Source organism: Malania oleifera, chromosome 9, assembly GCF_029873635.1.
Source record: "Malania oleifera isolate guangnan ecotype guangnan chromosome 9, ASM2987363v1, whole genome shotgun sequence".
NCBI lineage: Eukaryota > Viridiplantae > Streptophyta > Magnoliopsida > Santalales > Ximeniaceae > Malania > Malania oleifera.
In genome coordinates, this window is record NC_080425.1 from 46,437,720 (window position 1) to 46,462,293 (window position 24,574).

A 24,574-nucleotide genomic window follows, 5' to 3' on the forward strand; every position below is an offset into this window, starting at 1 on the left:
TGGGATAATTTATATATAAACATATGAATATCTAGTGATATTAGAATTTAAAATGGCAAAACATTCAATAACAAAATTGGAAATTTAATAAAATTGCCAAGACGAAGCCCAAAAGCATCAACAATTCAACATAGTTCAACATCGTTCAACATTCTTCATCATCAGAATTGTTTTCTCCAACATCTTTTTCCTCTTCCGTCTCCTCTGCACTATCCACTTGGATTTCATCCTCATCTACAAGTTCCAACATTGTGGTCCGACCCCTAGCACTGGTTGCACTACTAGATGAAGCCCTTCCTCTTTCTCTTCCTCTAGACGATGATGGCATATTTGTACTTATTCTTGATCTAGTGTGATGCGGGGGGTTATTTAGTCCAGCAGCTCTAGCAACAGAATCTCAAGTCAAATTATCATCTTCAAACACAAGTTCATCATCCTCATCAGAATCACCATCCATCCTACCAATCAACCACTCATTACAATCATCAATGTCCTTTAGGAGGATGGGATCAATGGTGTCACGTTTGTCGTATCAACACCTCAAAGTTCGATTATATTTCACAAATACCAAATCATTCAAGCGTTGCTGGGATAGCCTATTTCTCCTTTTGCTATGAAGTTGCAAAAAGTTTAAAGTAATATGGTTAATAATGATTCTAAAAAGCAGTAGATTGGTAGTTCTTGTTCTGTAATAATTAATCCATGATATACTAATGACTTACATGTTGGAATATGCTCCAATTTCTTTTGCAGCCAGTAGCACTACACGTGAGGCTAAGAATTTTCACAGCAAACTTTTGCAAGTTTGGAGTTGTTGATCCATATGCCATCCACCATTGCGCTGTTATGAAATAAATTTTAAATGAATACCTACTAGGTAAATAGCAAAAATAATTTTCAAAAAGAAAAAGGTAGTACAAATGCCACTTTACTTGGTGCTTTTGTCTTCCTTTGTCTCACTGCCAAACTAATTCCAAAGACGCCACTAGCGGCATTGTATTTTTCCAACTCATTTGAAACATTATCTTGCATTTCAATAGTTGGCAGTAACCTTGCAATACATTTGTACAAACCCGTCATAATTTCTTCATCTTGCAAAATGTTGGGGTTTGAATAGAAAAATTCTGGATTCAAGTAGTGTGCAACTGCATGCAAGAGTTGATAGAGTTGGCATCCCCACCTTGTATCAATAATTTCAAATGCCTCCTTGAATTTATCCTCTCTCTCACCAAAAGCCTTAGCTATGGCTTCCTTAGCCCTATCCATTGCTTCATAAATGTATCCCATTGCAGGCTTCTTTTCCCCATCAACCAAACGGAGTACACAAACAAGTGGACTTGTTAACTTAAGAGCATAGACGATGGTACTCCAAAAAGTAGGCATCAAAACAATAATAGCTGCTCTTTTTCCAGCTGCCTCCTTTGCCCATTTAGTAGTATTCCAATCTTCAGAAGTAAACATCTTCCTCAAGTTGTTCTTTTGAAGTTGGATTGAACGGAGGGTGATGAAGGCAGTTGCAAATCTTGTAATTGCAGGTCTTAGTAACTCCTTTCCTCCAGTGAACTGTCTCATCAAGTTGACAACGCCAACACAGTTATAGATTTAGCCATTCAAAAAAATTGCCCTTGTCAAAGTTGCATGAATTGAAGGCATCTTCCCAATATCCTCCAAAATTAAATCAATACAATGAGCAGCACACGGTGTCCAATATAAATGTGGCCTCTTTGCTTCCAACAATCTCGCTATTCAAAAATCAAGGAATGAAGCCATTAAAATATTAAAATAAACAATATATAGACTATAGAAAGTAGTTCTAAAAATAAGTTCTTACCTGCTGCAACATAGTTTGAAGCATTTGCAGTTACCACTTGAATCACATTTGATTCTCCAATTTCCTCTACCATCTCATCAAGTAATCTATACATTCTATCTGCATTCTTGACAATATTAGAAGCATCAATAGACTTGATGAATACTGATCCCCTTGGAGAGTTCACTAAAAAGTTTATTATGTCCTTATTAGCAACCGAATCTCTCCAACCATCAGACATAATTGAGCAGCCATATTTTGTCCATTCCTCCTTATGGACCTTCAACAACTCTTTCATTTGACTAACTTCCTCCTTTAGGTAAGGAACTCTCACTTTATGATAGCTAAGTGGCTTTATTCCAGGACCATATTGTTCAATCGATTCAAGTGCCACTGCAAAGCTGCTCAGACGTACAGCATTAAATGATATTCCAGCATCATACATCCATCTAGAAAAATCTCCCATTGCCTTTTTTCTTAGTTCTTTCTTGCACGCCTCATTTATTGATGTTTGCTTTATCTTCTCTTCTTTCCTAGCTTGAACCGCTTTCTTCGGATCAGGAGTAAAAAACAAGTCTATAGGCCCCTTCTGTTTTGGTTTCTTCAAGTTGGATTGGTATGATCTTTTACTTCCATCGCTAGTAAGCACTCTCTTGCCACAAATGTCAATTTCTTGAACTTCATCTTCTTCATCTTCACCGTAATGATCTATATCATCAAAGTCGGGCAATAACTCATTTTCCTCCTTTTCCATATCTTTCTTCAACATATACTCTTTAATTTCCTCACGTACATGAGCAGGACACTTAGAGCATTCTTTCACATTTCGAAATCCTCCGACAATGTGTTGTTTTGCCCGAAATATTCCTCCCCTTGTGACTTTACCACAAAAATTGCAAGTCAAATTATTTCTATTTTTTTGATCCTCCAAATGTGCATACTTCCATGCGGGATCTTTCTTTGCCGAGGCCTCACATCCAGAACTAGAATCCATTTAAGATTTTAGACTTGGTATCCGTATCCTAATTGAAAAAACAATGCATCATATATTTCAGGCAAATTAGGCAATAACTCATTTTGTATTAGTAGCTAATAGCCTAATCCAGACAATAACCCATTTAAAATTTAAGACTTACATAATGCATTTCCAAACAAATTAAAAAACAGTAGCTAAATTTCATTAAAAGAATAAATATTATGTATTAGTTATAATTTATAAACTTACATTAATTAAACTTAATATTATAATTTAAATAGCAGTAGCTAAATTTATGTAAAAAGAATAAATATTATGTGTTAGTTATAATTTATAAACTTACATTAATTAAACTAAATATTATAAATTAAAAAACAGCAGTAGCAAGCAGGCAGCAGGAAGAAGAAGAAGAAGAAGAGAAGCAGCAGGCAGCAGGACGCAAGCAGCAGCAGCAGCAGCAGAAAAAGAAGAAGAAGAAGAAGAAGAGAAGCAGCAGGCAGCAGGACGCAAGCAGGAGCAGCAGCAGCAGCAGCAGAAGAAGAAGAGAAGCAGCAGGCAGCAGGATGCAAGCAGAAGAAGAAGAAGAAGAAGAAGAAGACTTACAAAGGTTCGAAGCTTAAAGACGATCTCACAGGCTCGCAGCTGGTTCGAAATGTTGAAGGCGACGTGATGAACTCACGTCGTGCTCGAAGGCAGTCAGACGAACTCACGACTGCTTTGAAGGCAGACAGACGAACTCGCGAGGGCTCCGGCTGGTTCGAAACAAAGTCGTGCAGGTCGTGCTTCTTCAAAATGTCGAAGATGAACTCACGATCTTGGTTCGAAGCTCGAAGACAAAGTCGCGAAGGCTTCTAGCTGGTTCAAAGGCTCGCAAACGAACTCACGAAGGGCTTCGAAGGGTCGAAAGGGGCTAGGGCTCTGTTCGTTTGAGTCGAATGAGGGATACGGGTCTGGCTTGGGCTATTTCTCTCCTTTAAATGGCTTAAAAATTCACAAGGCGCGCCTCACTACGCCTCGTCTCGCCTAGGGCTGCCTCTTGCAGGTCGCCTCGCCCCACCTGGTATGAGGCGGAAGCCTCTTCGCCTCATTGCGCCTTGCGCCTAGGGGCGCGCTTTTAACTACTATGACACCTACTTTCGAGATTTCCATGAAGGAAGGTGTTTTTCACGTCAAGTTGGTGCAATGGCCAATCTAAATTTGCTGCAAGAGATAACAGAACTCTTAACAGTGTTTAGTTTGGCTACAGGTGAGAAAGTTTCTTGATAATCTATGCCATATGTCTGTGTATATCCCTTTGCCACCAATCTTACCTTAATCGATCGATAGACCCATATGCTTTGTATTTAATGGAGAAAATCCACTTGCACTCCATTATCTTCTTTCCTTCAAGTAATTCGACTAATGCCCATGCTTTATTTTTTTTTCAGAGCCTCCAATTCTTCCTTGATAGCTTGAGCCCATTTTGGATCTATTAAAGCTTCCTTAACACTACTGGGAAATGACACGATGAAAGTATATGCGCAAATCCCTTGAGAGGTTCGGATAATCTTTGAGTAAACACATACTTGGCTATCGGATGCTTAGCTCGTCTTTCTTCTACGTCTAGAGAGTATCGAGTTGGTGGCTTACCAAGATTGTGTCTGAAAGGTAAAACATAACCCATAGATGTATCCATGGCATTAGTATGTAAAGGTGTGGTAGAAGAGCTTACCTCTAGAATATTCTGAGAAGAAGAAGGGTCGTCGGGTATCAAGGGGAATTTATCTTCAGATTCCTTTTTATTTTTATGATATAGGTTCAATTCTTGGAGACATTAACTTCTGGAGACATATCAACTCCCACAACTTCTGGAGACGTATCAACTCCTGAAGAGGCCTGAACATCCGATTCTATTGCTAGATTGTCTTCAATACCCATCCCTTCACAACCCAACCAATTCTGCTCTTCATCTCTAAGCTCCCCTTGAAGAGTGGAATTGGATGTTGGTGATGGAAAGGTGTCAGACTATAGAAAAGTAACATCCATAGTGATGTAGGTACATTGGCGATGCGATCGTAGCACCGATACCCTTGTTTATGTAAGCCATACCCAAGAATAGGCACCGGACTGCACATGGATCCAACTTAGTGCGTTGATTCTTATGAAGGTGAACCAAAGCAACACAGCCAAAAATTAGGGGAGGAATCATCAGAACAGTTGGTAATGAGACATGATTAGAAAGTACCTTTAATGGAGTCTGAAAGTTTAAGACTTTTGTAGGCATACGATCTAGTAAATGTGTGGCCGTGGCGACAACATCACTCCAATAGTGACTACGGAAGTATGCTTGAAATTGCTGCTTAATATATTCACCTCCATTGTCAGAATGGAGGATTTGAATTTTAGTTGAAAATTGTGTCTGAACCATGATATGAAAGGATTGAAACGTACCAAATACTTCATCTTTGTGTTTCAGTGAGTAAAGTCATGTCATTCGAGTACAATCGTCGACAAAAATCACAAACCAACGATGACCAGAAGACATAGTCGCTGGGGAAGGCCCCTATACATCGGAATGTATTAAAGAAAAAGGAATTGCACTTTTGTTTATGCTCACGGGATAAGGAAGCATGTGACTCTTGGCTAAAATGCAAGTATCACGTTTAAAGTTCGTGTGCGGTACATTGGAAAATGATTCTGAAAATAAGTATTTTAAATAACCAAATGATTGATGCCCCAAGTGATGGTGCCATAGCCAGATCTGCCTTTTCTTGTTACTTACCATATGGTGCATGTGGTTAGCTTTGCCCGAACTGAAGTTGTCCACGTAGTATAATCTCCCCCTCTTAGTACCACGCCCAATTATCTCCTTGGTGAGAATATCTTGAAGAAGACAAAAATTAGGATATATTAATACCACACAATTGAAATCTGCAGTAACTTGACTAACAAACATCAGTTTATTGGTTAGAGATGGAATGAGTAACGTATGTGATAATGAGAGAGAAGGAGATAGAGTCACAGTTCCTGCCCCTGTAACTGGGTAGGTGACCTTATTAGCATTAGCAATACACTGTCTTCTTGGTGGAGTTGTATGAGAGAAATCATTGGAATCAAATGTCATGTGGTGTGTAGCCCTAGAGTTGAGAATCCAATCAACATCATCACTGTGATTAGAACTAAGAAATGCTTGACTACAGTTACTTGGATTATTGAGATGCGTAGAAGCATGTGAAGATTCCACTTGGGGGTTGAGGGATAGCAAAGATTCACCGGTGACCCCAGTAGCTCTCCCCGTGCTGTCAGGTACACTTTTTTTCCGTGCCTGAAGATCATTCCACCAATCAGGATACCCATGTAACTTGAAGCAGGTTTCACGGGTATGTTTGGTATTTCCACAGTAAGTACATTTCATACCATCAGATGGAGCCTTGGACTTAGAGGGTGGATTTGACTTTCTGTTGCTCAGAGAAGGAACCTCTTTTTTCGGCGGTGTATAATAGTGGCTTGCCATGATTTCCTTGGATGCCATAACCACTTCAGGAGTGGCATCTTCACCTGATTTCATTACAATCTGCCTGATATCTTCTCGTCGGACATGAGCATACGCTTGTTCAACTATAGGAAATGGTTTTAATTGGAGCACGTCACTTTGACTCTTATCCAGCCAGTCATCTAGTCCATCTAGGAAGGTATAAACTCGATCTTCATGTTGAAATCGAATTGTATTTCCGGATATCAACAACGCATTCCATTGGGTTGTGATGACGAAAATCGATTTCTCGCCACAAGCCTTGCAGATCATTGTAATGTTTTTCAATGTGCTCGCTAGCTTGTTTCATGTGAGTCTGACGGCGCTGAAGATCATAAACTTGAGACATATCAATCCCATCAAAATAAGTTGTAGCCACAAAGCCCCAAACCTGTTTTGTAGTTGGGAAGCGAATGAAGTTAGTGATCAAGGTGGGGTCCATTGAATTGATCAGCCATCCCTTGACAATAACATTTTTGGTTCGCCACCTCCTAAAAGATGGATCGGTTTCTTGAGGTTGGGGAGAGTCTCCATTGATATATCCCAACTTGTCTTTGCTAGGGATATACATCTCGACAACCTGGGACCATAAGGCATGGTTTGAGCCATCTAACTTGATGCCAATTGAAGCAGCTGAAAATTCAGCAACCGATGGGTGGGGCGAGGTTTGGGCTTTGGTCAAGATTTCCATCATCTTGGTCGTCAGATCATTAATAACAGATTCGGTCTGAGGTCTGTGAAGTTGCATGGCATCAATGTGTTCTGCCATGGATTCCATGTGGTCTGAAGGTGACAAATTCGTCAGCAACTCTAATTTATGGCCGCAGAGAAGAATGATTCAGGGTAAAAAACCCATCATGGAAAGCCTGATCTAACTGCTCAAAAAGGTAGAAAATCAAGAATCAGCATGAGCGGATCACCGAAGGGATACATCGTCATTGGGCATGAGCATGTCGGCTGGTTGTTGGGTTGATGGGATCGTGATTCAAGAGGTCGGCGAGCTCATCTGCCTTTGGATCAATGATGGGAAAAAGAAAATGATGAAGACGAAGTTTTTGCTAGTGAAATTAGGTCCGCTGTGGTTCGAGATAGGTCGCGGCCGGAGCAGATTTGGAGGTGGTGTTTCTCGATCGTGATTCGTTGTACTCCTCCTCCCCTGATTATGATGACAACAGAGGTGTTGTCTTTTGTGGCGAAATCAAAGATTTATCGCCAGCCCATGCACACAGCCCTCGGTTTTCCCTCTCTGGTCACCCGAAAGTTGGAGCAAAGGTCCTACAACCCTGCTCTGATGCCATGTTAAAATGGAGATTTACTCCTTTCTTCTATATTCTTTATAACTTGAGTACACATATATATAGATACAGAGAATGGCTATTCTAGGCTATACAATAATTTCCTTTGTTGAAATCATGGTTGATCCTGCAAATATGGGATTTTACATTAAATGGGTTCCTATAATTTTCCTAATCTAATAGCTCACGCCAACAGAAGATCACAGGTTTTGTTCAAGTAATGGGGTGGGAATGGAATAGCTTTTCTTTTGGTGACCCTTCATTGCACAAAATAGGTAATCCCATTCCTAGCAACATTCCTCACAAATGATAGTCAAGATCACTCGGATCCATGGCTCAACACTCTGCTTCAACGCTAGATTTTGCTACAATAATTTGTTTCTTGCTATGCAATAACCAGACTACCACCCCCCCAAATGCACTGTTCGGTAGTAAACCTTCGATCAGCCCAACTCATAGTTTCTATGATATGTACATATCAAACCTCTATGAGGAGAGCCTTTGAGATGCCGTAGAATCCTACAAAAGACATCCCAATGTGGCTTACTGACGACCCCCACAGCAGAGGATATGTCAGGTCTAGTAATAGACAAGTAGATTAATTTGCCAACCAAATGTCTATATCGACATTAGTCTTGAAATTCTAATCTAATATCCTTAGACAACGTCACATTGGGATCCATGAGAGATCAACTGTTTATCTCCAAACATTCTAATCTCATTGGGCAAGTCCAAGATATATTTTTTCTAAGATGGATTCAATCCTTTTGTACATATCTCGATACCAAGAAATTAATGCAAAGTACCCAAATTCCTTGATTTGAAATTATTCTTTAAGTCATTGCTTGACATATTTGGTCACAGTGGTGACGATATCATCAACATTAACTACTAGAAGTTCCATAATTGTTTCTTTTTTGTGGACAAAGGTAATCAGAGTAGCACTTGATAAAATCAAATATAGGGAGCATGGTACTAAATTTGTCAAACCAAACTAAGGAGACTATTTAAGACCATAAATATCCTTATGCAACCTACATACCTTATCATTCTCATTCTGGGCATCATACTAGTGAGATTGCCCCATATATACCTCATCCTGCAAATCTCCATACAAGAAATACTTTCTTCAAATCCAATTGGTACAAGGGGCAATCTAGATTAACTGCCAAAAAAATCAATACACAAACAGAATTTCGTCGAGCAACAAGAGAGAAGGTTTGAAAATAATCAATACCATATGTTTGAGCCCTTTTGCAATGAGCCTTAGGTTGTTCGATAAAACTGTTAAGAAGATAGTTGATGGTGTAGGCCCAACAACACCTAACCAACTGCTTGCCCACTATAGCATTTCAACATGTGAGGAAGGGATAGAAACAAAGGAAATAGACAAGGCAATAGAATGCACACGACTAGGACGGTGAAGAACTGAAAATATGAAGCAATAGGATATGCAAGTAAGGACTGCTTAGTACACGTTTGGATACCTTTTCAGTGAGCAATTGGCAATTACAAATCATGCTAGGTTGAATCTCTTAATCCAAAATTTGAAACAATAAAGAGTGAAAGAGGCAGTTGCATGGTGACAGTGAAGTCTATTCTCACTTTCCATTGATCATAAACCCTCTGCTTCACTATCAAGAATGGATTCAGAAGAAGAGTGGAAATTTTCTCCGATATGGATAGGAACAAGAGGATTAACACACAAGGAAGAACTAGAAATCGTGACTCAAAGTAGATTCATCCAAGGAGGAAGTCGGTATTAGAGAAATAAGGTGTCACCTCAAAAAAGGTAACTTTTTCACTAATATTTCCTATAATTGTAGGGGTCATAACATCTTTATCCTTTACGAGTTCTAGAGTACCAACAAAGACACATTTAACATCACTTGGGGAGAACTTGTCCTAACCATTACATGGAACATGAACAGAACATGTGTACCCAAAGACATGAGGCAGGGCAGAGAATATGGGTGTTTCTGAGAAAATTTGTTACCCTAGAATACTGGAGAGTATCTTGCAATAGAAGGGGTTTTAGGAACATGCGTGCTAGGTCAAGTACAACTCCAATTCCTGACAAAAAAAGGAGGAAAAGGTCAAGCAACAGTTTGGAGTACCCGCAATTTGAGCCTCTGACAATCATATTTGGATATATTTATAAGTGTGCCAATATGCTATTTTAGTGATTATATGGTGTGATTAGGAGCATTTTTATATTTCATTTTCTTTTTATTATTAACTAATATATAGAAGAGCAGAGCTGGCCTCCCTAGACCCCTAATGATGTGGAGCCTTGTGCACTAGTTCTTACATTTTTAAAATTGTTAATATTAAATGTAATGGCAAAATAAAAACATGATCATACAACCAAAAAATGGTGGTTGTATCCATCCCTACTCCATTTGCTATTATGAGTATCAAGCAAGAGGCTAGTTTTGCACAGTTAGGGAATACATGTTCTTAAATTAGTCTTTCTAGTGAATCTTGAGATGGATGAGAGGGAAGCTACAAAGAGACAATTAGAAATGGATGTTGTGTACGAGAAACTAAAATTGTATCAAGTTGATGAAACAATGAAAAAACTAATAAGGATGATTTGATGGTTTTGCTATGGGCGCCAAAAGCCCAAAACTTGCACAATTAAGTGATGCAATTAGTTTGATGTTAAAACTGTTAGAAATGGTGTTGTCCCAAGAGGAGGGGTGAATTGGGTATTTAAAAAATTTACGCAAATGCTTTAACAATTATAACCACAATTTAAGCATGTGATCTAAATGAGCAAATGCAATCAATGTTCACAACAAATATGAACAAATATAAAGTACTTAATTTAAAGGGATTAGGGAAGATAGAATAAAACCCGTATTTTTACAAAGTTCGGCAATCCTTGCCTACGTCGTTGCCTCAAGCAACTCACTTGAGGATTCCACTATGCACTCCTTCAATAGGTAGAGAAACCTCTCTCTTTTAGTAGGCGGAGATGTCTTTTACAATCCCTCCTTCACTAGGCGGAGATGCCTCTCTTCTTTTAGTAGGTGGAGTTACCTCTCTCATTCAATCGGCGGAGACGCCTTTACAAGTGGAATCAACGAAAATAGATGTACAAAGAATTCTCCTTAAATGAACGAATAAGTACAATGAAAATAGCAAGCTAATACACTCTGAATATGATTATGAAATGAAGCTCAAGGAGTAACTAGATGGTGAACACTTGAAAGATAAACAAAGAAATTTGCAAAGTGCGTGAGAAAGATTTTTAACAAAGGATCAAAAGCTTGGATTTGTATGATGGATGTATATATCTCTTTTTCTCCTTTCTAAAACAAGTTAGAACCCTTGTATTTATAGGCAAGATGGTCTACTAGTCGTTTTATAGCCGTTGTAGTAATCTGCGCAATTTTCGGTCAATAGAATTGAAAATTCGGTCACCCGAATATCTAGGCAATTTTTCCCGTGAACACCCTTCAATATTTTGGGCATAACTTTTCCTACAGATCTCCAAATAGGGCGATCTTGGTATCAAAAGAAAGCTAAGAAAAAATCCCAAAACTTTCGTGTTGAACATTTTTGAGGATGAGAAGTTATTGATCAAGAAAATTGCACATTAATGCGACAGCGGAAAAAAGAAAGGGATTTGGAAAATCTTGTTTTGGGGTTTTTCATTTTAAAAATGATTTTAACACTTTGAAATAATTTTTGCACATTTATAAAATAAATGTAGAGTGCTTAGGGTCCAACTAAGGTCACCTATGAGCTACTTCACATAATCAATGATAGTATACTCACATATGTCCTATTTGCAAAATTCATGAAATTAATTCTTTTAATTTCTTCAAGCTTGGACTTCATGTGCTCCATAATCATAGTCATAGTCTTTAAGTTTGGTCTTTATATGCTCTATGTTCATAGCCAAATATCATCATCTTGTACGCTTCATGACTTTCCAATTTGCATCTGTTATTGTGTTTAAAACCTTAATACCTATGAACACACTTAGTAGCACAATTAGATGCCTTGTTTTGTCATTATCAAAACGAGATGAAACCTAAAAAGGCTAACAATCTCCCCCTTTTTGATGATGACAAACAAGGAGTAAAATGAGGTAGCCTTGACAAGACTCCTCCTCACAATATGTATAAACATAAAGATAAGCAGTATAAAGCATGTTAGACATATTGAGATTAAGACTTAGATTTTTTTTAAGTTAGTCATTTAAGCTCAATTTTAACTAGCTTTCAAAATGTATTTTGTTTATTAATTCCCCAAATTTAACCATCATAATTTTCCCCCTTTCAACTTAGAATTTAAAATTATTTTGCTTATGGTTCTTCTAAGTATAATCATTTTGCTCATAATTCTCTCCCTTTCGACATAAGCAAAAGGCGTCGTCTAAACATAATATATTCAAAGATTATATAGTATGGCTTTAGAAGAATTTTCAACTATTTCTTGTAAGCTTGGACTTTTGAACTTCATGACATAAATTTAAATTTCATAATATTTCTAATACCAAATGTCATGAGAGCTTTTAAATCTCCATCTTGCGGTTAGAATTTTCCTTTAGATATAATCAACAGATAAGATTTCCATTTTTGTTCTAAGTTCCTTTCTTGCCATAAAATTTCCATTTTGTTCTATGCTCACCTAGCTTTTGATTTCAAAGCCCAAGGTTTTCAGTTTTGCTGTATGCTCACTCAGCTTTTGACTTCAAAGCATAAGATTTCCATTTTTCTTCAATACTCAAAAAGCATAGGATTTTCAATTTTTCTTCTATGCTTACCCAACTTTTCAATTTTGCTTTTAAGATCTCCCCTTTTAATCTAAGGTCAACGGTTTTGCATTTTACTCTACATTCTCTCCCTTTTTGATCCAAGATTATTTATTTTTGTAGTTTTGTTCAAAATTCTTCCTTTTTATCTAAAATTATTCCTCCTGCATTTTGTTCTAAATTCTCCTCCTTTTTATCTCAAAATAAGATCTCCATTTTTTAGAACTCCATTTTTCGGTTTAAGTTCTCCCAGCTCATTTGTTTATTTTGCCTAAATTGAATTAAAAATTTGAATGTTCGCATGAGTAAGGGATTTTAAAACCCGAGTAGCATCCATTTGATAAAACTTGAAATACTTATGGGAAGCAAAGGCAATATCACATGCAAATGGCTTTTCAATTTTAGCTACTGGTGCGTAGGTTTCTTTGAAATTGATACCTTCTTGGTTGAAACCTAGTGCAACTCACCTAACTTAGTTGCCAGCAAAAATGCCATTTTTATATCCTATTTAGTTCCTATAATCAATAGGTCTAGGAACTAACGTCCAAAATTTTCTTCACCCATTTCATCTTTAATTGCATAAAAAACATTGTTGGGTTCTAAGGGTGTAGAATAATTACCTATGTTTCAAAGTGAAGAGCGAGGATTTACCCTATGTAAATATTTATCAAGTATTTGATAGAGGGTTGAGAGCTAATTAGGGAGTATGGACTTTAAAATAATAATAATAATAATAATAATAATAATAATAATATTTTCATGCTTGTGGATTAAGCATGATATGAGTATGTGCTATACCATTTTGAGCATTTAAGAGTATATGAACTTTTTTATGATCAATGCTGGACTAAGGTATTTTTCATAGATTAAGCATAGAGGGAATATGTTATTACAACTTGAATTCTTTAGAATGTGCCTCTAATTTGATCATGGTAGGATGTCTTTTAGGAAGCAATAACAGATTTTTTCTTAAGAATCGATCATGATAATCAGTGCTTATAATCAGGTTTGGGAAGGTTTTACTAGTAGAGTTTGACGTGCTAATTTATAAGTGATGACTGAATTTTCATTTTTGGATTTTGATCTATCATTAATGTTCCAATGATACTTACGTTGTTATGATTAATTCTCTAAAGCTCAAATCTGTACAATGGACAATATATGCTATACTTTAGATATTCATATTTAAGCATAAAGCATTAAGAATTATATTAACCAAGGAAGACACCTTTGTCCATCGGAAGTGGATTTACTAGAGCATGCTTCTGAGATTTTATTTAAGAGTAGATGATCTATGTTATTCATCTCAGAAATACAAGGTTCCAAATAAAATATTATTATTGTAACCCTCAAATAGGCTAGTTAAGCCCTTAACTTTTACTTTGGACATTTTGGAGGAATGATATAGATTTATATGGAGAAAAGTATCTCATTAAAGCAAATGCTTTTTCATCCCTTTCTAGTCCTAGGCTAGCATGCTATCTTATCCCTTGAGCTATAGCCAATACTTTCATATATTAACCAATCAACAATGATATATACAGTTAAAAGATTATATTGGATTTATCATTTGAATTTTTTATTTTGGCTTAATTCTCTAAAGTTCTCAGTATAGTAAATGTATATACTGGGGTTTGACATTTTGAGCACTATCCACTATCCAAGTACTTAGTTATCATTGCCCTCTTTTCATTTAGGTATGGTTAAATCTACTTAATTCTTAATAACTAATCCTAAAATCCAAGGAGGAACTATTCAAAAAATTATGTGACTCGTTTTGGTACCCATTCTTCCTTGGGTCCTAATGGGTTTGTTTTCTTGACAACCTATACCATCTTTCTTTCTTTGCCTCCCGCCTTCTAAATGGGCAAGTGTAATGAATGTGACATTTTCTTTCACAATATAAGCATGTTTTGTTTGAGGGATTTGGCTTGTTAATCCTATTTTTATAAAAATAATTATGACCATATGATTTAGAAGAGAAATCTGAATCACTATTTCTTTTAACTCCAAAGGATTTATTTGAATTATTATTTTTACTTGTTTTTACAAATTATTTCAGAATAATCTTCTAATTTACTTTCTAAGCTAGCGATTTTTAAATCATCTTCCTTTTTAAGAGTGGCATGAGATTCTTTTAAATCTACTAATTCCTTTGCCAACTTTTCATTTTCATTTTTTTAGAATAATATTCTTTTTAGACATTTTTACTAAAAATCTTATGAACCTTACATAATTCTTTTTGAAGTTCTTCGTAAGAAGGCAAGCTTTCATCGCAAGAATCATCATATGATTCACCACCAAATTCACTACAATAATTAAATGAGGTAGAGGGAGAAATGTGTACCTCTTCATCGTTTAATGTCATCAAGCAAAAGTTTGATATTTCTTCATCACTTGAATCTGAATCATCCCAATTTGTGGACTTCTTCTCTTCCGTTCCTTCATATGTATTTTCTAATTCCTCCCAAATTTGCTTTGCACTTTGACATTTCATTATCCTATTAAATTCATTAGTGTCTAAGCATTAATGTAGTGTCGTTATCATCCTATTCATTTTCTAGTTTGGGAAACTCTTGATTATTAACAATTTTCATAGGAATATAATTCCCTTGAACAAACCACTTTCCAAGCCCTCCAATACATTGTCTGGATGAAAATGCTCATTCTTTGTTTCCAAGAGATGTAATTTAAACCACAAAACATTGGAGACTTTGTAAAAGATTGACCCTCACAAAACGGGAATACACCAATGTATGTCATATGATCTTTATTACCAAAACGGTTAATGTTATTGTAACTGAGCTCTGATACCAATTGTTAGAAATGGTGTAAGCCCAAGAGTGGGGGTGAATTGGGAATTTAAATTATTTATGCAAATGCTTTAACAATTATAACCACAATTTAAGCACATGATCTAAATGAGCAAATGTAATCAATACTCACAACAAATATGAACAAATATAAATGTGCTTAATTTAAAGAAATTAGGGAAGAGAAAATAAAACTCATATTTTTACAAGGTTCAACAATCCTTGCCTAAATCCTTGCCTCAAGCAACTCACTTGTGGATTTCACTATGCACTCCTTTAATAGTCGGAGAAACCTCTCTCTTTTAGTAGGCGGAAATGCTTTTTACAATTCCTCCTTCACTAGGCGGAGATGCCTCTCTTCTTTACGTTGGTGAAGTTGTCTCTCTCCTTTGCTTGGGCGGAATACCCCACTCCTCTCCTTTCAGTAAGTGGAGTTTCCTCTCTCCTTCAATTGGCGGAGACGCCCTTACAAGTGGAATCAACGAAAATAGATGTGCAAAGAATGCTCCTTAAATGAGTGAATAAGTACAATGACAATAGCAAGCTAATACACTCTCAATATGATTACGAAATGAAGCTCAAGAGTAACTAGATGGTGAGCACTTGAGAGACAAAGAAATTTGCAAAGTGTTTGAGAAAGATTTTTAACAAAAGATCAAAAGCTTGGATTTGTATGATGGATGTATAGACTCTTTTTCTCTATTCTAAAACAAGTTAGAAACCTTATATTTATAGGCAATATGGTCCACTGGCTGTTTTATGGCGCCATTGGACTTTTAAATATAATTTATTTTTTGAAAACTAGCCGTTTTATGGCCGTTGCAGCAATCTGCTTGTTTTTCGGTCGACCAAATTTAGAATTCGGTCGCCTGAACTTCTGAGCAATTTCACCTACGAGCACCCTTCAGTATTTGGGGTATAACTTTTGCTACAAAACTCCAAATAGGGCGATATTGGTATCAAAAGAAAGTTAAGAAAAAACCCCACAACTTTCGTGTTGAACATTTTTTAAGATGAGAAGTTATTGATCGAGAAAATTGTACCTCAATGCGGCGGCAGAAAAAAGAAGGGGATTTGGAAAATCTTGTTTTGGGGTTTTTCATTACAAAAATGATTTTAACTCTTTGAAATAATTTTTGCACATTTATAAAATGATTTTCAATGAAATATAGAGTGCCTAGGGTCCAACTAAGGTTTTCTATGAGTTTCTTCACATAATCAATGATAGTGTACTCACATAGATCCTATTTGCAAAATACATGAAGTAAATTCTTTTAATTTCTTCAAGCTTAGACTTCATGTACTCCATAATCATAGTCATAGTCCTTAAGCTTGGTCTTTATATGCTCCATGTTCATAGCCAAATATCATTGTCTTGTATGCTTCATGGCTTTTCAATTTGCATCTGTTATTGTGCTTAATACCTTAATACATGTGAATAGACTTAGTAGCATAATTAGATGTCTTAGTTTGTCATATTTAACATGGGATGAAACCTGAAAAAGCCAACAAAAACAACATGATTATTTAAATTAATGCAAGACCACTTATTATATGATATGATCACATGATGGAGCAAATATGTGAAACAAGTATTGTAGCTGAACACAAATAGGTGAGAGTTAAATGGAAGTCCCTTATTCTAGAGTTACTCAGATACTTCTGTTCATTGTTTTTCTATTTTTTGATTTGCTATGTCATGCAATTCCAGAGTAATGCCTAAATTGTTCCTTTTCAGATGGAAACTGTTGTTAATAATGAAGTCATCAGATCCATAATTTATTTATTGTTAGAAGAAGACAAACACATGAAGTAATTTGCAGTATGCTATGAAGAAATACCTCTTCAGTTCATTACTGCGGTTCACAGCGCCACCCACAGTATTGTGCCCCGGTAGCTTCACCAAGGTTGCTCAGGTAACTTTGTATTTCAATTCTCTTTTGAAGCATCTAAGTACTTCATTTCTTTCATTTTGAACAATAAACCCAATAACTGAGAAGATGGTGTTTATTGCAGGACTTCTTCAGCTGTGTCCCCTACTGCAATTCTTATCTGCTAAACTAAAGAGTTCCTTTCCTACCATTTGGCAAGTATTCTCTGTAGTAGAGTGTATTATTCTCCAAGTTTGCCACTTCACTAACTGTTCAGGGAGCACTAATCGGTCCCCAGTTCTTCCAAGCTTCTGGTGGAGATGAGGATTTGAAGCTCAAGAATGTGACTGTCCATTTACTTATCATGTGGCCCTGGCAACCCCTTTCAAAATAAAATTATTATTTTGAAATTTTTGAGAAATTGACTTCTCTAATTAAAACATTTGTTGCCATCTCATCTTTTATTTTTCCTGAGAAAACTCTTTGAAAATGACTCATTTGCATATTGGTGTTCCAATTTACTGTAGCAAAAGGCATTAAGCCTCTACCAAGCAAGGTATTTTGTCTACTTTGGCCGCACCTCACGGTTCTGCCTCATAGAAGGCTTCTTGTTTGATTGTCCTTGTATGGTCAAGATCTCCCTAGTGCATGTTCAATGTGGATCACTATACAAATGCTCATTAAATAACTCTTGTGGTACTTAGGAAGAAAGGGCATTGGAGGGGTGGGCAGGGAGGGGCACCAAACTGACGGTGTTTGCAAGTTCCCCCTGTCCTAATAAATCAGGCAAGGGAGTGAAAGGGTACACAATTTCCTTCCATCCCCTGCCATCTCTTCAAAATGATCCAATCTCATATCTAGAATCTACTAGGAAGATTTTGGTCATACGAGTATGCTTGAAGCTTCAATCTTATGTGGTGCTTTTTATTAGGCAAAATCATAAAATCAAAACGGACAATACTTAGTTTATGTTGGATTAAGAATTTATTATTAGAGCTGTTCATGTGATTCTAATGTGGGTGGAACTTGCATAAATGTGTGGATCCTACTGGCACAAGAGATCGTATGGGGGAGCTGGGAGCCCTTTCCCAAATTGGTAGATTTCTGAAAGAATTAAAGTGCTATAAGCACTTATTGCTCCCAAACGGGAGCTAAGAATGTATTTTATGATTTGTATATTGTGCTTGCTTCTATTCCTTCTGTAACTGAATGGAAGGAGGGAGCTCAATCCAAAGTTTGGGATGCATGCCATAGGGCATTTTTTGCACTAAAAGAATGCAGATCTTTTGCGTCATGACTGTTCACAGCATTCTGCTCTCAGGATGGAGGGTGGCCTATATTAATCAACATATATAAAAGGGTGGGGCTATATGGCCATCTATCTATGAACATAACTTCAAAATAGTGCAAAGAGTATATTAAACTTTTATTAAATTCACACAATTTTAAATCTCAAAATTTATGCTTTCTTATGTTTAAAATATTTTATGACACTAACAATCATCAAGATAGAACTAGAATTTTGTTGGACGAAGCTCAACTTACGAAGACTTGAAACATTCAAGAACTAGGAGGATAAGGAGACAATTTCGTAGCCCTTAGGCATTGTGTAGATGTTTCATTTCTCATTAGAGTGGAAGTCAGTATATGCTAATGGCTCAGGGGTATTGTAAACAATGTCATTAACAAAACCCACTCAATAGCTTCCATACTCCATATGTCACGTAGAGCGATAATCTTGAGCTTTTTCATATAACACAAGTGATTAAAACAAAACAATCTTTGAATTTTTCAAAGACTTGTTTAATCTTTGTTAGTTTACTCGGATATCTATTTTACTAAAAATTTCTTTGAGAACATTTCTTTAGCTTCCTCGAAGAGTTTTATTCTTTTAACCCTTTCAAAATTTGGGTCATCAACACTAAACTCTGGAATTTCCATTAATTTTTGGGTTTGAGATTTTTTTGAGATTTATCTAATTTTCAAAATCTATATTTGAGGTCATATTTTTCTCGTATATTTTTAAATCAGTAATTTTGGCATTGAGCTTTTAAAACATAAATATTCTAAAGTCAACTATTTTTTTCCAAAAATATGATTTTCCCATATTCCATTGGAGGGCTCATTAAGATTTTCGCCAATTCTAGGCTTATAAAAGTCCTTTAGGTTCATTAGGGGCCATAACTGGATTAGCTTGAAATTATTAACCTAGTTCTTTGTCCAAGCTAGGTTAATAATTTCAGTAATCATTTTCCTTAATGGAGTTTGCCAACGTCTAGTTGACTTGAATTTCTTTTCTTTTCAAGTTGCTTACCTTCTCATGATCTGGGCCTTTTTTGCCCACGCAAGTTTTTCATAAAAGATCAAAGACTTGGTTAGTCATCCTATTTATCTTCACGGTGCTTGCTAAGATAATCTACTGCAACATTCTTAGAAGAGTTAAACAATTTCATATGAATTTTGAGAAATATAATTAGACCATCATACCCTTCTTGGATTATCTTTTACTTTCTTCTTTCTAGAAAGTATTTTACATCCTTGTTTTCTATTCAAATCAAGAAATTAACAAGAGTCAAATAAATTTGAAATTTCTTGATTCCATTTCTTATGGCTAAGAGTTTTTTTTTTTTTTTCTCAAATATCATATAATTTTGTTCATTTTGCTTAAACTTTCTAGAATTATATCCACAAATTAGCTCTTCAGATTTTTTTTTTTCTTTCAAAACTTGAAAAAATATTCTTCTTCCCTTTCTAGCACCTTAGGAATTGCCTTTAGAATCAATCCCCCAAAATTAAATTGAAGCATCTATTTATAGAATTAACAAATCATTTTCTATTAGTGAATAAACCTGGTTTAAAGAGATTTTTTCTCTTTTAACCCTTTTGTGTTAAAATCTTCCCATTCCATTTTAACATTTGTATTCTTTTTATTTTTATTATTTTTCTACGTCTCTTTTTGTTTTCCTAAGAATGGCTTCTCTAACTTACATAACTTTTTAACAAATTGTTCCATAGTTAAGTAAAGACCTTGATTTTTGTAGTGATATGAGTTTGTAACACAATTCTTGATGAATTTAGGATTATTCACAAATAATCAATTTCATCCTGTCAACCTCTCTCTTTTTAGGACGAATGATTATTCTATTATCCTTAATTTATCTTTCTTTACAAAATATGTGTAGATGTTTTTTTTTTATGTTCCTCTCTAATTTTAGAGAAGATTAAAACGTCACTGATATAATCTAAACAAAAATCCTTAAGATATTTGAAGTTCCATCTATATCTTTGGAATATTTGTGCAGCATTGCAAGTTCCAAAAGGCAAAGATGTCCATTGATAGTGTCTATAAGGAACTAAGAATGTAGTTAAGGTTTTGATCCTTCAGATAATTTGATTTGCCAAAAGCATAATTTATATTCAAATTTGCTAAATCCTTTGACTCCTCTAGTTTGATTAACCAAAACATCCTTTCTTGGGATGAAATAACCATCAAACACAAGGTTTTCATTTAGTTTTTATAACTACATTCTCTTTTTCCCACTTTTTATGTCACTATATTTCATGATCAGTAATGTAGGACTAAAATGAGGGCTCTTAGTTTGTTTTATAAGTCATTTATCTAGTAAATCTAACCTCAATATCTTGTTTTGTAAAGAGAATTGGTTTGACCCTTACTATTTTCTATTCATCTTTTAGTTTAGATGATAAACTCTTGATGGTGTTTCCCACAATAATAAAGGATTTTCTAAGATTGGGCTTTAATATCTTGTAAATCTAATGGGATTCTTCTAGTTGTTTTATTAGGCCAACTAATTTAGCTTCTCCTTCTATTTTTTTTCTAAAATCAAGCTTGGTTCTCTTTGTTTAACGAGTTAAATTCTTTATTTCAAATGGAATTATGAGTTTGGGTCCATGGCACTTAATAAGATTTTCTCTTATGTTAACATAATAATGGTCTCTAGTCATGCACATTGGGCAATATTGGATTAGGAAATTGTTTCCTAAAATTATATCTCTACTCATGTCAGGAAAGCATAGGAATTTAGGCATGCTAAAAGTCATTTTACCTTTGGAAATCATCATCTAGTGAAAGGAATAATTTTTTATTTTTTATTTTTGGTTTATATTCCATTAGAGTTGCAGAATTATTTGTACTTTTTTGCAATTACTGGATTTTTTTCATCTTTTTCCATAATTCTATTAGAATTGCATTTGGTTGGCACATTGATGTTGTATCACTACTATAAATCAAAACATGTAAGCTATATGATTTATAGCCTAAAAATTCAAAAGTAATTTCAATATAACAATATTTCTTTTTATTTTGATTATAAAAGAAAAAAATATTTTTTTTTTCTAAATCTATATTCATCTACTTAAATCTAATTGATTTTGTTCTTCTTCTTGATAACTTGTTCCAATGAGTATAAGAATTTGGAGATTTTTTATTCATATTGTTTTATCCTCTCGTAGAATGCCATCACTCGCATTTCTAGATGATCCCTACCAAGTAGTATGAGCCTTGATTTTTCATTTTTAAATTCTTTTAGCATTGAATCTCCTTATTCCTTAAATCACTTATATCCATTAGGCTTAGTTGTATATTATGTTTAAATGGTTTTTTTTTTTTTCTCATTTAGTTCAATGATCTTTGAATTACAATATCTTCCAGATCTTGACTTGTGTCATTTACAACTTGGTTAAGACCCTTCCATGAAACATTAACTTCATTACTTATTGCTTTCATAAAGAAATTTTTTGTCTTAATTCTCAAAACAATTGAATCTTGTACATTTTTTCCACAATTGAGACATAAAAGTATGGTCTCACTCTAAACATAATTTCTCCTTTATCTAGATTGGATTGTGTTCCACCAATCTAAGACTAGATTGGGTTACCAAATCTCGTATCTTGAAGTATATATAATATAGAGAATATCCATTCCCAACTAAATAGATGTTTTATTCTTATTTGAATGATTCCAATATAAATAAAACTCAATTTGGGGAATTTTTCCTTATCTTTTCAACTTTGTTTTTATCGAATAGCTTTAATTCTAGCTTATCAGAAGATTTTTTTTTTGTGATTCTAGTTGTTGTGATATGTGGCTCATATTGAAGAGAATATGGTGAAAACAATATGCTGGTGTCTTCTGAGGAAACCGTCGACAGTTGCCCTGTATTTGCAGACAATTTGGTCCAGAATTCAGAGAGGTTTTGCTCTCGGTATTAAGCCTTCGATAGTATATCTGCAAACCGTCAACGGTTTAGCTCAGGAACCAAGCGCAAATTTTCAAATTTGAATTTTCATGTTAGGTTGGTTGGGGTTTTGAGGGAAATCCTCTAGGAAACCTTTACATACATTGTATATGTTGTATTTGTAACAAAGTTCGTTTCTTTGACACAAGATAGTAAGAAATCATAGACGATTGCTCCTGTGGATGTAGGCATTGTTGAACCACGTAATTCTTTGTGCCTTTGTTATTGCTTTCATAAAATCTGCATCATTGTGTTATTTCTGTATTATTCACCGTTGAGTGTTGTGTTGTAAGATCATGTTATTCCGCTGTGCATTCGATTTCCACAACAAATTGGTATGAGAGCAACATTGTAATGGCTTATGTAACTTCTTCTACAAAGTTCAATGTTGCCAAGTTCGATGAAACGGGAAACTTCAATTTATGGCAGAGAAGGGTGAAGGATTTATTAGTGCAGCAAGGTGTGGTGAAGGCATTATATGAAATTCAACCGGAAGGTATGGATGATACAAATTGGAAGGAATTGGAAACAAAGGCTGTGGTGACTATCAGATTATGTTTGGCCGATGATGTGCTGTGTCACGTCATGGAAGAGGATTCTCCTGCGACTGTTTGAAAAAAACTTGAAAGTCGGTATATGTCTAAGTCTTACAAATAAATTTTTTTAAATTTATATTGGCTTAAGATGGTGGAAGGTTCATATTTGAACCAACACATCAACACAAACAATCAAATCATAAGTGATTTAATGCTGGTTGATGTGAAATTCGAGGAAGATGACAAGGCGCTGATGCTATTAAATTTCCTACCTATGTCTCACACGTATGAAAACTTGACTATGACTCTAACATGGAGTAAAGAAACCCCAAATTTGGAAGCAGTAACAAGCGCATTATTGGGTTTTCATCAAAGAAAGATGGCCAATGAAGAAACTTCACATGTGAAGGGTTTGTGGTGAAGGGTAACAGGGAATGTGGGAGAAGCAAGTTCCGGAGCTGATCTCAGTCATAGTCTAGGAAGAAAAAGGACATAAGATGTTTCAAGTGCGCGAAAATTGGGCACATAAAATCAGAATGTCTGGAGTGGAAGAAAGGGAATGTTAAAAATCAAGAGGGTTTGTCAAAATCTGCAAATGTAGTAGAAGAAGACTTAGGGAGCATTGATGGTGATATGCTCTTTGTTTCATCAGGTTCAGAATGTCTCACAGATTCTTGGATCCTAGATTCTAGATGTTCTTATCACATGACACCAAATAGAAATTGGTTCAACACGTACAGGTCAGTTAATTTTGGTTATGTTCTAGTGGGAAATGATGTTGTAGGCAAAATTATTGGAATAGAAAATATCAAAATTAAGATGTATGATGGTGTTGTGAGAAATTTATATGATGTAAGTCATGTACCGAATTTAAGGAAGAATGTGATTTCATTGGGCCCTTTAGATTTTAACGGATGTAGTTACAAGTCTAAAAGTGGGATAATGAAAGTGTGTGAAGGCAACTTGATGGTGATGAAAGGACAAAAGTTAGCAAGAAATACTTATGCACTATAGGGTAATATAGTTGTAGGTGGAGCTGCAGCTGTAGAATTTGAGTCAAATGACATTGTTTTGTGGCATATGCAGTTAGGGTATATGGATGACTACATTTATTCAGATGTTTGGGGACCGGTGAGGATAGACATATGTGTTTCGTGGTATTATCACAAAAGGTCTTGGTATGTCTCATGCGGCACAAGTCAGAAATGTTTTCTAAGTTTAACTTGTGGCTGAGGTGGAAAACCAAACCGGAGAGAGATCCTCAGGTCACACATTGGTATTAAGTATGCTAGTTTAGTTCAAGGATTTTTTATAACATGATATGTTGTATGCAAGGCTTGCAAGGAACTTCTTAGTGAAATCAGTGAGTATGACACGTTTTTCGTTTAATCGATTGTGAAGGGTATCACTAGATAGGAGAGTTTCAGGAGAGATTTGGATAGGTTATGTGGTGGACCACTCTAGTATGAGAATGTTTGGATGTCCAGTCGTGCATGTTTCTAGTGAAGTGAGATCTATGCTTGGTGTAATGTCTGGACAATACATCTTTGTATGGTATAAGAAAGGTGGGTTCAAGTTGGGTGATTCAATGGAAAATAAGGTGGTGATCAGTGGAGACATAGTTTTTGGTAAGAAAGCCATGGTGCAGCGTACTTAGATAAAGGGAGAGAAATAGATGTCAGAAAATGCAGCAGTAATGAACATGTGATGCAAGTGGAGTTAGAGACTCAGGGTAG

General features: G+C 35.5%; 1 protein-coding gene across 4 annotated transcripts in view; it reads left to right on the plus strand.

The window, feature by feature from the left end:
* Nucleotides 1-17,623, plus strand: part of LOC131164732 (DExH-box ATP-dependent RNA helicase DExH7, chloroplastic) — a 162,191-nt gene extending 144,568 nt beyond the window's left edge. For all 4 annotated transcript variants that reach the window (XM_058122161.1, XM_058122163.1, XM_058122162.1 and 1 more), the window contains 2 exons: nucleotides 16,912-17,089; nucleotides 17,190-17,623. In XM_058122161.1, coding sequence (XP_057978144.1) covers nucleotides 16,912-16,989 — 78 coding nt within the window. In that variant the 3' untranslated portion in view covers nucleotides 16,990-17,089; nucleotides 17,190-17,623. The remainder of the gene's footprint in view (nucleotides 1-16,911; nucleotides 17,090-17,189) is intronic.
* Nucleotides 17,624-24,574: the final 6,951 nt, after the last annotated feature.